The 13,913-nt window shown below is 40.9% G+C and overlaps 1 protein-coding gene across 5 annotated transcripts in view; it reads right to left on the reverse strand.

Moving 5' to 3' along the window:
- Positions 1–6,463: 6,463 nt before the first annotated feature.
- CPQ (carboxypeptidase Q) overlaps positions 6,464–13,913 on the reverse strand; it is a 352,558-nt gene continuing 345,108 nt past the window's right edge. For all 5 annotated transcript variants that reach the window (XM_074985680.1, XM_074985678.1, XM_074985679.1 and 2 more), the window contains one exon: positions 6,464–6,945. In XM_074985680.1, the coding sequence (XP_074841781.1) occupies positions 6,785–6,945 (161 nt within the window). In that variant the 3' untranslated portion in view covers positions 6,464–6,784. The remainder of the gene's footprint in view (positions 6,946–13,913) is intronic.

The raw sequence follows: 13,913 nt of genomic DNA on the forward strand, positions 1-13,913 counted from the left end.
TAATCATTTTCATTGCCCTCCGCTAAACCCTCTCCAATGTGTCCACATCCTTTCTATACTGGGGGAGGGGGGGGGCAGAACTGGATGCAATACACCCAGTGCCGAGTAGAGGGGAACAATAATTTCTCTAGATCTGCTGGAAATGCTCCTCCTCATGCACTGCAATGTCGTTGGCCTTCTTGGCTACAAGGGCACACTGTTGACTCATATCCAGCCTCTAATCCACTGTAACCCCCAGGTCCTTTTCTGCTGCACTGCTACTTATTCAGTCAGTCCCCAGACTGTAGCAGTGGTTGGGATTCTTCTGTCCCAAGTGCAGGATTCTGCACTTCTCCTTGTTGAACCTCAATTTTTTTGAAACCCTGAGGGCTAGGTATGTTCCCCGGCAGGCACCAAGTGTTTGGCTCAAAGATCATAATGGATCCTTAAAACTAATCTCACAGTACTTAACAACTACTTTACAACTACTTAAGAATGGATAACTACAGAAAACTGGTAAAAAATGTGTGACTGCTAAAGGGCACTTGGCAGCAAGAGCAAGAGCACATTCCAGCGACTGTCATGGGCAGTAAGAAGGAAGGTGGAGGGCCAACAGAGGTGTATGTTGGCTGATATACTAGCACCACTTTAGGGGGCTCCCCAGCTGGCCTGATACGTATTGCTAAGGGAAAAATTTCCAGTGATATGTGCATGCTGCAGGCACGCACCTACATGGAATGGACATGAGCAAGCACTCAAAGAAGAACAGGGACTTTTAAAGAAAACCTTATATGAAGGCACACATTTATTAATTTAGAAAGTTGGGCTATGCGTACAAGAGGATTTTCTCATTTGCTTTTCATGATTGTGTAAGCCAAAGACATTTTGCTTATGCAAACCCAAAATGTCACTGTTGCATGAAATTTCACAATTGTGGGCTTGGAAAAAAATGCCAGCAGAGGTGGTGGTAGGGTGTCCTCCGAAGGCTGCATGTTCTACGGAAATTATTTTAAGTCAGGGACTCCTGAATCCTGGTCCTGACTCTATGACTGATCTGCTATGTGACCATTATGATGTTATCTAATTATAATATGATCATGAAGAGCATTGCTGATATCACTGTTAAATAAATGCAACAAATCATGTACTACATGTGGCATGTAAGATATCTATGGAAAAATTATGATTTGCTGAATATGATTATGCAATTTGTATGCACATATCATTTTTATATGAAGTTATAAATATTCATTATGTGCCTGAATTTCAATTGTTTGCTCATGTGGTAACCCCCACAAGGTATTTAGCCTGCACATTGTGAATGAGCTATTCAGATCAAATGGCCCATCAAAGTACACTTAACGCACAACAGACCATGAAAGATGACCTTCTATACCTGATGGACCTTAATGTGAACCTTCTAACTAGAAAATGAATAATGGCCTCTACTATGACTAATCAAAGCACAAGCTGCCATGTGATTGCCTATGTAACTCCAAACAGTCTTGTTATGTGTAATTTTCCACAGTGAAATGCTTCCCTTCTCTTGGCCAAAACTACAAAAGGCCCTGGAAACACCCCCATTTTGTCTTTTTCTTACTCAAACCTCTGGACTATGGACTTATATTAATGGGAGCATTGTAACCAGAAGACTGAGGACCTTCCAATGATTTGGAAGCAACCAGAGACAAAAACCAGCAGGACTGCACGCTTTGTATCACACAGCACATCAGTGATAAGAACTAGTATTCGAAGCCATGTGTCCTGATTCTCAGCCTTATCTTTACCTAATCAACTCACCACATACCGCCTAGAGGGCAAAAATAACCTCTAACTTTTGACCACCTTTAGACTCAGTGGGCATACTTCCATTGATTACATGTTTGCGCAGTGCTCCACACAAATGACTGAGTCCTTAAGTTATTATTGTAAAAACAAATGTCAAATAATTATATTAATAAATCTAAGACCCATTGCCCATCAAATATTATTTAACTGAAATTGGTCAGAGCTTCTAGGAGTAATGTGTGCTGAAAAATGGGTCATATATGTGGGAAGTATTTTATTTTTGTGTACAGTAAAGGGAGGCTAAAAACTCCAAGATAAAAGGCATTTCAGAAACAAGGAATGAAGATACAAATGGCTGGTTCACTTTGTGCACAAAATTTCCTTTCCAGCTCTGCCATCCACCATTAACTGTAACATCACTGAATTCTTTATAGAAATGTTTTCCTTTCTAGCCTGGAGAGGGAAAAAATCAAGTGCCTTCTGCTTCAGGAAAGTCTTGAATTTTCCCAGTTCAGCGGAGAGAGTTGAGCTGTATGCTCCATTAACTTCTATGCCGAAAACAACGTTCACTTCAACAAGCAATGAGTGGCAACATTACTATCTTGTGTAGTGATGAGATTTTTATGGTAATAATTAAATAGCTGTAAATTAATCATTTGGGCACATTTAGATGGGCTGTATATTTCATAAGAAAGATAAGGATATTGAGATCAATCTGATATTTATTCATGGTAAATGTAAGTGTCTCAGATCGTTATGAGGGAAGCATACTAAGTAAATACGCAGCCAGAAATGTCTGTAGTGCAAATGCATAAGAATCACAGCTTCAACTCCAGTACTGGGAAATGACTGCCCTTCTCATCTGTATTTAATTATTATAAGGGAAGTAAAACCCAAGGGGATCGTACATTTAAATCATTCAAAGAGACAGTATAAACTTCAGATACCACCATCACAGGAAGAACAAAACCAATAACCTGATTTCTCATCCTATAACTCCCTCTTTCTATAAATGGGAAAAATTATCCACTTTGCATCATGCATTCATCTCAATTAGCACAATAGTTTAGTTGGCCAAATGAACGATGGATCTGATTTGATCCTTCCCCTCCCCTCCAAACTAATGTCTGGAAGCTCCAGCTCGTTAGAGAATGGAAGCCTGCCTGCATCTGTCCCCTCCTCTCAGTTGAGGCAGGAGGTTTGTAGCACCTCAGGGAAACAGTTCATTTAATTTTTTGACACTGTTCCATATATTTTTACTACACTCAAATACTTTCATTCTTCCCTATATCCAAAACACAAGTAGGGGCATTCAAGTGCAATTTTGGAGACTTCTTCGTGACCTGAAGGAAACTTATGTGTGTTGCACTTATTTCATCATGTCATTATGATATTAACGAGTCCTGACATCCTATGTGTTGTGTGCACATGAACAGAAAAACAAATGTTCCTACCTGTTATTTCTTATCTCTGAAGAAAGGACAGGTGGTCTTCACTCAGAGATCACACACAGTGTACAAGGTGATATGAAGGCTGAGCTTCCAGTTCTGTTACTGATATCTCTGGAATCACCCAGCTAGGTAATTGCAAATGCTTCCACATAGAGAGCTGAAAAACTTATCTATATATTTAACAGCCAACACTTACAGATAAAGAACATAATTCCCACTATGAGCAAGAATAAAGGCAAAATAGTAAACTACAAAGACCCAACAGAAATGGAAAGAAAAATCTACACATAAATAATTTCATTATTTATTTACCATTGCCTGTAGGACCTTTGAAATAGAGGCATTTGAAGATCCAGATTTATTAATTCTACAGTGTCTACTGGAAAATATGGAAGTTTGTCAAAATAGCTGGCATGCAACTCTTCTTCTGAAGATATCCATTCTCCTCAATCGATGAGTCTGGTTAAAAGTGCACTATTATCTTTACAAGAAGTAATTTCCTTTGTTTTATAGGCTCTTCTAAGCAAGCGGTATCTGAAGATGCAATAATAAACATAGAAATCTTGTTTTCTCTGCATTTCAGATCATATTTTCCAAAGACTGTGGTGAATTTTCCCATTGATCAAGTCATATTCAGGTATGTTTGGTCTGTCCTCATAACATGCAATTTGTAGTACAGATTCTCTTCTGAGTTGGCTAACAAAGAGAGTGGGATAAATAACCTCCGTGAAATTTGGAATTCCACTTTGTTATATGTCTTGGAGCCATAGACAGAACAGCTTTATCTGGAGGCCTAGAATAATAGGGTAGTCTGTGGAGTGCTCCCAGGACTGAAACTCTGCCAGCTGACATAATAGCAACTAATGAACATGCTTTTATAGACAAGAATCTCTCTATCAATGGCTTATATGGGGCAGAGATTAAGGTTTGCCCTTCATGTTGTAAACCTATGGACCTCTGAGGAGCAAAATCACTTTGACAGACCTTGGCAGACAAAAATGTGGTGCGAAGGATCATGAAAGGTCTCAAAAACAGGACAAATAAGTGCATTTAGAGACTGATGATAGCAAAAATCTCCCATTACTGAAGACCACCAGCCCTGCACACACCTCAGAAACATTTCTGATAATTTTACACTACACTGCTCCTGAAAGCCACAGAAATTTTGTGGTAAGTTTATTTCAACTGTTTCTTCTAAAAAAGAAGAGATAGTATCTATGTGCAATGTCTGTGTAGGATTAGTGAAACATATATATTAGTTAAAAATCAACCTAGGGCTAATATCAGGGATCAGTGGCCCTGACAGCCATCTCAGGCCCTAGGGCCAGGTGCTGGGGGACCCTGCTCTGTGGTCCCAGAAGGGGCAGGTCCAAGAGCTGAAGGGGCAGAGCACAGAGCAGCCAGGCCTCAGCATTGCTGGGCCCATGGTGCTTCCCCCGCCGCCCCACCCCTGAGCGGCCATCACTGCAAAAGTGGCAGCAGCAGTGGCCAGAGCTCTGGGCCCCTTTGAAACACCAGACCCCTGGGCAACTGTCCCTTTGCTCCTCCCCCCCTGCCCCCCACTCAGGAGGCCTATCAGGAATCTATTGGGGGTAAATCTCAATAGGCGAAAAGAACTGGATGGCTCAGATAATTACGACTTGCAGACCAGAATCTCAAAAGTTTAAATCCCTCACAGGCCAATAACAACTGAAAGAGATTGCAGATTAGTGTTATTATTATTTTAGTACCTGCTATGCTACTTACTTTGTTCTCTTTTGCTGTTCCCTCAGTTGTGTATATCAAAAAACTCACTAGGCAAGTTGCAAGATTTAAAAGCTCAAACAATGATTAATATATTACAAAAGGTCATGCCCTAGAATTTCTCACAATTTTATCATCTCCTCTTCTAGAAAATGAATCCCAGGCCTCCACAGGGTGGGTCTGGAAAGCTGTCCAGGCTGGGCAACAGAAAACCAAAAGTGCACAAGGGAAGTTAATTCCAAAATTCACTTCTCATTCTCATGGACAATGCCCAGCTACCAGCCCTCTTCTGTTTTGAATCTAATCATTATGATATTCCGATGGGAACAGAGCCAACTCAAGGACTAGAAATGTGTAGAACTGTACAGGTTAAAACCAGTCCCTTACATTTCACCTAGTTATCAGCTAGCAAGCAGAGAAGCCCACAAAACACAGCTGTACTGTCTCCTCTGCCTGAAACGCTATGTATGGTAGGAGAGTGTAGCCTGAAGAGTAGAAATCTGCCTCAGAAAGAAATGGTACAGCATTTGTCCCAAAATGAAATGACTGAAAGCACTTGTGGACAGGCCCGGCCTTGGGCCCCGCTGCCTTGGGCCCCGCAAACTCTTGGCCAGGCCTGCTTGTGGCAAATGCTTTTACCTGGACATTCAGGACCAGGTAGTGAAGGTTGCAAGAAATGGCCAGCAAGCTCCCTCTAACTGGGGATACTGACAGGATTCCCACGTTCCTCTGTTTCCCTTCCATGAGTTAAGTCTTGGCTTTTCTTAGATGAAGTGTGAATAGAACAACCTTATCCCTCACCGCATGTAAGATTTCATTATGCATTGTGTTTGAAGTCTCACTAAAGGCTACTAGTAGGATTTGAATGGTTTAGATAATTTTAAAGCTTTGCAATTTTAGCCACTGCACCTTTAAGCCAAAGCATTCAGCAAATTGTAAATCAAGGTATAGCAAGACCTATAACCCCAAGACTACGTCTACACTAGAGAGTTTTGTCAACTCTGGTGGCGCATCTACACACAAAATGCATTTTGTCAACAGCATTCTGCCTTTCCATGATGAGGAATAAAGCCTTTGTTGACTGTTTCTGCCAACAAAAAAGCTGTGTAGATGCTCTTTGGGGGTCCTCTGTCAACAGATGTGGCTTCCGGTTCACTGGACAGTGCTGTTTGCTGAGTTTTTGGTTGACCGTTCTGTTGAGAGAGCAGCTGGGCAGTCTGGCTGGTCTTTGTCAACAGAGTGGATAGCTCTTTTGTTCTGTGTGTATGGACATGATCTGTTGACAGAAGTTTTGCTGGATGATCTCTTCCGACAGTAACTTCTGTCTACAGATTGCTGTAGTGAGATGTAGCCCAAGACTATTTATGAGAATACTGTATTAGCTTAAGTTATGGAAACATGAGATCACTTTTGGTGATAATGTATCATTCGAGCATCTAAACTAAAAAAAAAATAAAACCAACTTCACTCATTACACGTAAACAGTAAAACTACAATTCTGATGCAACAGATTTATTCATTCTATTTTTCTATTAGATAGGCTTACTTACTGATAGATGGCTATTCCGCCACAATTATAGGAGACAGACATTAGACATTGATTACAGGTAAAATACCTAATGGAAGAAACATGAAATAAAAATCACAAATGGAAGGCATTAAATGAGCAAACAGAAACAGGCCCATGGCAAAGGAATATGCTTTGAGGTCAAAGAACAGAAATAAAAATCTGGAAAAATCAAGATGGAAAAGGAATTTCCCACAGCTGTGAACCACATGCATTAGTGGACTGATGAACGTAAATCTTCTTTCTTGCTGTGTTATTACCTTGGCAACATCTCTTCCATGTCAGCAATTATATAGGACACGACAGTCCAAACAGCAGCACAGAGATTCATCTCGCTTGGGTTTTGAACTGTCATCGTGTCCCCTTGAGTATGATGAAACCAGAAGTATTTACTGATGTCATCATGCAAGCTGGCACCTACAGAGAAAAACGAGCAATTCCTTATTATGTGAATACATATATTTTAAGATGAACATCAAAATGAATTTATTCCTGTGCTGCTCCTCACCAAATCCACCTGCAACTGAGTAAGTTTTCATACGACAATTCCATTGAACCACAGATCATGGGATTTTTCAGCATTTTAGTTGAAACAAATCTTATATCACATTAGCAGCCTTGTATGAGGATATGAGACAGCAAACATGTAAATTAGAATAGAAGGGAAATGCAATATTTCTCTTAATATGTTTGTTACATCAGCAGGAGTATAAATCATAGAATCATAGAATACTAGGACTGGAAAGGACCTTGAGAGGCCATCAAGGCCAGCCCCCTGCCCCAATGGCAGGTACTGTCAAAACCATCCCTGATAGACATCTATCTAACCTGTTCTTCAATATCTCCAGAGATGGAGATTCCACGACATCTCCTGACAACTTGTTCCACTGTTTGACCACCCTGACAGTTAGGAACTTTTTCCTAATGTCCAACCTAAACCTCCCTTGCTACAGTTTAAGTCCATTGCTTCTTGTTCTATCCTCAGAGGCCAAAAAGAACAAGTTTTCTCCCTCCTCCTTATGACTCCCTTTTAGATACCTGAAAACTGGCATCATGTCACCCCTCAATCTTCACTTTTCCAAACTAAACAAGACCAATTCTTTCAGCCTCTCTTCACAGGTCACATTCTCTGGACCTTTAATCATTCCTGTTGCTTTTTTCTGGACCCTCTCTAATTTCTCCACATCTTTCTTGGACTGCGGTGCCCAGAACTGGACACAATACTCCAGCCGAGGCCTAACCAGCGCAGAGTAGAGCGGAAGAATGACTTCTCGTGTCTTGTTCACAACACACCTGTTAATGCATACCAGAATCATGTTTGCTTTCTTGCAACAGCATCACACTGTTGACTCATATTTAGCTTGTGGTCAACTATAACCCCTAGATCCCTTTCTGCTGTAGTCATTCCTAGACAGTCTCTCCCCATTCTGTATGTGTGAAACTGATTCGTCCTTCCCAAATGGAGCACTTTGCATTTGTCCTTATTAAACTTCATCCTGTTTACCTCAGACCATTCCTCCAATTTATCCCGATCATTTCGAATTATGACCCTATTCTCCAAAGCAGTTGCAACCCCTCCCAGCTTGGTATCATCTGCAAACATAATAAGAGTACTTTCTATGTCAATATCTAAATCGTTGATGAAGATATTGAACAGAACTGGTCCTAACACAGACCACTGCAGAGCCCCACTTGTTATACTTTTCCAGCAGGACTGAGAACCATTAAGAACTACTCTCTGAGTACAGTTATCCAGCCAGTTACACACCCACCTTATAGTAGCCTCATCTATATTGTATTTGCTTAGTTTTTTTAATAAGAATATCATGTGAGACTGTATCAAATCCTTTACTAAAGTCTAGGTATACCACACCTACCGCTTCTCCCCTATTCACAAGGCTCGTTATCCTATCAAAGAAAGCTATCAGATTAGTTTGACATGATTTGTTCTTTACAAATCCATGCTGGCTGTTCCCTATCACCTTACCACCTTCCAAGTGCTTCCAGCTGATTTTTTTAATTACCTGCTCCATTATCTTTCCTGGCACAGAAGTTAAGCTGACTGGTCTGTAGTTTCCTGGGTTATTCATATTCCCCTTTTTATAAACGGGCACTATATTTGCCCCTTTCCAGTCTTCTGGAATCTCTCCTGTCTCCCATGATTTTCCAAAGATGATAGATAAAGGCTACGTCTACACGTGCCCCAAACTTCGAAATGGCCATGCAAATGGCCATTTCGAAGTTTACTAATGAAGCGCTGAAATGCATATTCAGCACTTCATTAGCATGCGGGCGGCAGCGGCGCTTCGAAATTGATGTGCCTTGCCGCCGCGTGGCGCATCCAGACGGGGCTCCTTTTCAAAAGGACGCCACCTACTTCGAAGTCCCCTTATTCCCGTGAGCTCATGGGAATAAGGGGACTTCAAAGTAGGCGGGGCCCTTTCAAAAAGGAGCCCCGTCTGGACGCGCCGCATGGCGGCAAGGTGCGTCAATTTCGAAGTGCCGCTGCCGCCCACATGCTAATGAAGCGCTGAATATGCATTTCAGCGCTTCATTAGTAAACTCTGAAATGGCCATTTGCATGGCCATTTCGAAGTCTGGGGCACGTGTAGACACGGCCAAAGGCTCAGATATCTCCTCTATCAGCTCCTAGAATATTCTAGGATGCATTTCATCAGGCCCTGGTGACTTGCAGACACTGAATTTTTCTAAGTGATTTTTAACTTGTTCTTTTTTTATTTCAACTTCTAACCCTACCCCTTTCCCACTAGCATTCACTATGTTGGGCATTCCTTCATCAGACTTCTCAGTGAATACTGAAACAAAGAAGTCATTAAGCATCTCTGCCATTTCGAAGTTCTCTGCTACTGTTTCTCCCTCCTCACTGAGCAAAGGCCCTACCCTGTCCCTGGTCTTCCTGTTCTTTCTAATATATTTATAAAAAGCCTTCTTGTTTCCCTTTATGCTTGTAGCTAGTCTGAGCTCATTTTGTGCCTTAGCCATTATAATCTTGCTCCTGCATTCTTGTGTTGTTTGCCTATATTCACCCTTTGCAATTTGTCCTTGTTTCCATTTTTGATATGATTCATTTTTAATTTTGAGATCATGCAAGATCTCCTGGTTAAGCCAAGGTGGTCTTTTGCCATATTTTCTATCTTTCCTACACAGTGGGATTGCTTGCTTTTGGGCCCTTAATATTGTCCCTTTGAAAAACTGCCAACTCTCCTCAGCTGTTTTTCCCCTCAGTTTTGCTTCCCATGGGACCTTACCTACCAGCTCTCTGAGTTTACCAAAATCTGCCCTCTTGAAATCCATTATCTCTATTTTGCTGTTTTCCCTGCTTCCCTTCCTTAGAATTGTGAACTCTATGATTTCAGGATCACTTTCACCCAAGCTGCCTTCCACTTCCAAGTTCTCTACCAATTCCTCCCTGTTTGTTAAAAGTCAAATCTAGAATAGCTTCCCCCCGATAGCTTTTTCAACCTTTTGGAATAAAAAATTGTCTCCAATGCAATCCAGTAACTTACTGGATAGTCTGTGCCCCGCTGTATTAGTTTCCCAACATATATCTGGATAGCTGAAGTCCGCCATCACCACCAAATCTGGGGCCTTGCATGACTCTGTAAGTTGTTTAAAAAAAGCCTCATCCACCTCTTACACCTGGGTGGGTGGCCTGTAGTAGACTCCTAGCAGGACATCACCCTTGTTTTTTACGCCTCTTAGTCTAACCCAGAGACTCTCACGACGTCCATTTCCTACATTCATCTCCACCTCAGTCCAAGTGTGTACATTTTTAATATATAAGGCAACACCTCCCTGCTTTCTTCCCTGTCTATCCTTCCTAAGCAGGCTGTACCCTTCCATACCAACATACCAATCATTTGTATTATCCCACCAAGTTTCCATGATGCCAACGATGTCGCAGTTGTATTTATGCATTTCTACATCTTCATCGTCATCACCATCAGCTCAGCACCTGTTGGTATCTGATGCCCCCTCACTATTTTCTTCCGTCCTTCCCTGTCCAGTGTGGAGTGGCTTAGTTATCAGTGGCTTCAGTTATTTCTATAACTGAAGAACTGTCATTCAGCTTCAAGAAATCCATATAATTATGCCAAGTGTGGTGGGTTTTTTATTTTTGTTCATTTTCAGTGTTGGTGGATTTGAGTGCTTCTTTTCTTGTGATGCTAACCAACATGTATTTATGAATCTACTGATGACTTTATTAGTAAGACTGCAAGTCTATTACAGAGGCCTCAGAAGTCACTGTGTCACCTCAGGTACACTCCATCTAACCTTCACACCCTCCTTCTTTCTCTTAACTCCTGCTCTTTCCCCTTGGCCTCCCATCCCTTCAACAACCCTGTTACATTCCACTTTCTCATTTTTCCATTTAGCTAATCACTTTCCATCAAAACCTCCCCCTTAAAAAAAAACAACATGGTTCTAAAAGGATAGTTGCCACCATCTCTCTCCATTTGTCCATCTCATCTATTTAAATTACAACAGGGGTGGCCAACCAGTTAGATATAAAGAGCCAAAATAGCTGTGGATAGAGTACAAAGAGCCACATAGTATGCATTTATTTTTTATATATCTAGATCTCTAGATAGATAGATATAGTACACAAAATATAGTGATAAAAATAACATTACAGGACATTTCGGATGGACCCCTTCCTCAGCTGTGTTAACAAAGTGCTGGGTTGACAAACAAATTGTTATTTCAAATTCTTGTTCCAGGAGATGCTGAAAACATAACATTCATCCAAAAGAGTTCCAAGGCTGGGTGTACTGAGGGAATGACAAAATAAATATGTTGAGATCTTCCCGAGAGCAAGCTGCAACTTCAAATATGTTGTCAATATATCTCAGGAAGAGATTGCGTTTGTTGCCAGAAAACCCTTGAAAAAACATCTTCTCTACAAATTCCACAATTAGACATGCATAAGAAGGTCCCACTTTAATGCCCCTAATAACACCTCTTACCTGAAAGTAGAAGTTTGAATTCAAAGTGAAGCTATTTTATGTAAGCACAAGTGCAGCCAGTCTTAAAAGAATGTTAGATGGGTTCCTAACAGCTTGATCAGTGGGGCAAGGTAAACCACAATGTTATTTCTTACCTTGCATGTTACAGTTTTTGAATCAGTGGGACTTTTGGCAATCCTTGCTTTCAACAATCCTCTTCAAATCAGCCTTGTATTCGGTTGAGGGCACTCAAAGTAATTCCCTCACACGTGTGTCAGAATAAAATCGATGCTTCGATTTTACGTTTCAGTGTAGAAAAAACTGACTCACAAAGGTGTGTTGACCCAAATGCTGACAGTAGTTTGAGCGTAGCCCATTTAATACTAGGGTATTTTCCACCTGTACAGTTTTCCAGAGTGCAAATGTGCTTTCCTTTAGAAAAGACTTCAATCCGTCATCCTCTGACAGTTCAGTCATCTCAGTCTGAGAAGCTGCTTCATCTGTGACTAACGGGGCTTTCAGTCAGCCTCAGCACTGAAAAGGTTGACCAGGAACGTAATCTGTGGCTGTTTCAATTGTAGATCATAGAAAGCCTTCTGTGAAGCTACTCAGAAGTTTTCCACCAGTGCTGCATACCTTGCTGTCCTTTTTTCCAAGGCTTCAGCTGCTTGTTGACCCACCATTTAAGAATGAGGGAAAATGTGTCAGTTCCCGCCTTTGAAATTGTGCCTTGAACAGCTTGAGTTTGTTGACAAATCCAAATACACTTTGCACCAAGTAAGGCAGCATCTTTAATTTCCCTTGTAGGTCCAGATTCAGTCTGTCCAGATGATGCAGCATGTCTAACAGAAATGCCAAATATAAAACCCAGTGTGGGTCTGAGAGCTCAGGATGCTCCTTATGCTTCTCTTCAGTGAACAGTTTCTCTGTGTTCAAAAAACTAAACACCACTTTGCCTTTCGAAAGCCACCTTACAGTGTAGCTCAGGGGCATGTCTCCTGTAAGACTATGGCTGAGCTCCGCAACGAAACTCTTGAATTGTCTGTGGTTATGAGCATGTGTGCGGATATGATTGTCAATTTTTAGCATGAGTTTGATTCAGTGGTCTAAATTCAGATTTTCAGACACCAGTTGCTCCTGATGGATGATGCAGTGAAACATCCAGAACCAAGGGAACCTGTTGTCAGCTCTATAGAGCCCCACCGGTCCATTCAGAGATCCGACCATAGACGGTTCTCCATCTGTTGCTATTGCTGCAAGTTACGGTAAAGGCAGATTTTATTTTTGCAAACACTTCCATCAGTGTTTCTTTCACATCAATGCCATGGGTTCCGTCTTTTAATGGTATGATATCCAGGAGTTCTTCATTGATTACACAACCCTCTGACACAGTCTGTACAAATATTGTCAATTGAGGTTTGTCCTCCAGATCACAGGACTCTTCCCTTGTTATACTGAAGTACTCACATTTGTGAAGATCTGAGTATGAATGCGATGCCAAATGTATGCCAAATATTCTGTGTTCAATTGTGTGGCATGAGAGTTGAAGGTCTGAAACCATTCTTTTCAGATTGCCATTTTCTGGAAACAAGATGGAAACACCATCTATGAGGCATTTCTTAACAAACTCGCCTTCCTCATAATGTTTTTTATTGCAGGCAATGTTCCAAGAGACTTCACATGAGGCAAGTGTAATTGTCTGTGAGTGCTTGGAAAATTTACGGAACACTCCAGTCTGTTCTTCTATTTGACTTTTCAGTTTTTAGTTTGTGAGTGCATAGGTCAATGCCTATTGGAGATCCTCTTTGAAGTTAGCATGATGTCAGTTGAAATGGGGCTGGAGATCTGAACACCTGAAATGTGCGAATGAAGTCTGGAATATCAGAGTGACATTGTGTTCAACAACAACAACAACAAAAGAACTTTCCCACTTCATTAAGAATTTTCCATGTTCTTCATATTTATGCTTATTTTTACATTTTCCTTCCCTGCAGAATGAGGGTTACCACATGCTGCAGACTAAAAAGAAAATGTTGGACACTGCTAAACATCTCACCAGGAAAACGTGACAAGGAAGAGGAACTTTTTTAAATTACAGGGTACAGGATTGGTTAATAATACTATGTTCTGTGGAATGGTTCTGTTGTAGAACACTGGACAGAGTTATCTAGTCCACTGATTGGCTACTAATGAGCAATTAATGATTGACTGATAAGCTCACTATCACCACAAGGGTACAGATTTAATCACACAGAACAGGCAAATTAATATTAGTAATACATGACCAATATTAACAGACCATTTACTAAAATCTAATAAAAAGTCTCTAGTCATTTGAAAAAAATTCACAGCCAGTCCATAGATCTTCAGGGAACTTGACACGGAACAAACATCAAATTTAAAAAAAAAAAGAACACA

This window comes from Carettochelys insculpta, chromosome 2, assembly GCF_033958435.1.
Source record: "Carettochelys insculpta isolate YL-2023 chromosome 2, ASM3395843v1, whole genome shotgun sequence".
Classification (NCBI taxonomy): Eukaryota; Metazoa; Chordata; order Testudines; family Carettochelyidae; genus Carettochelys; species Carettochelys insculpta.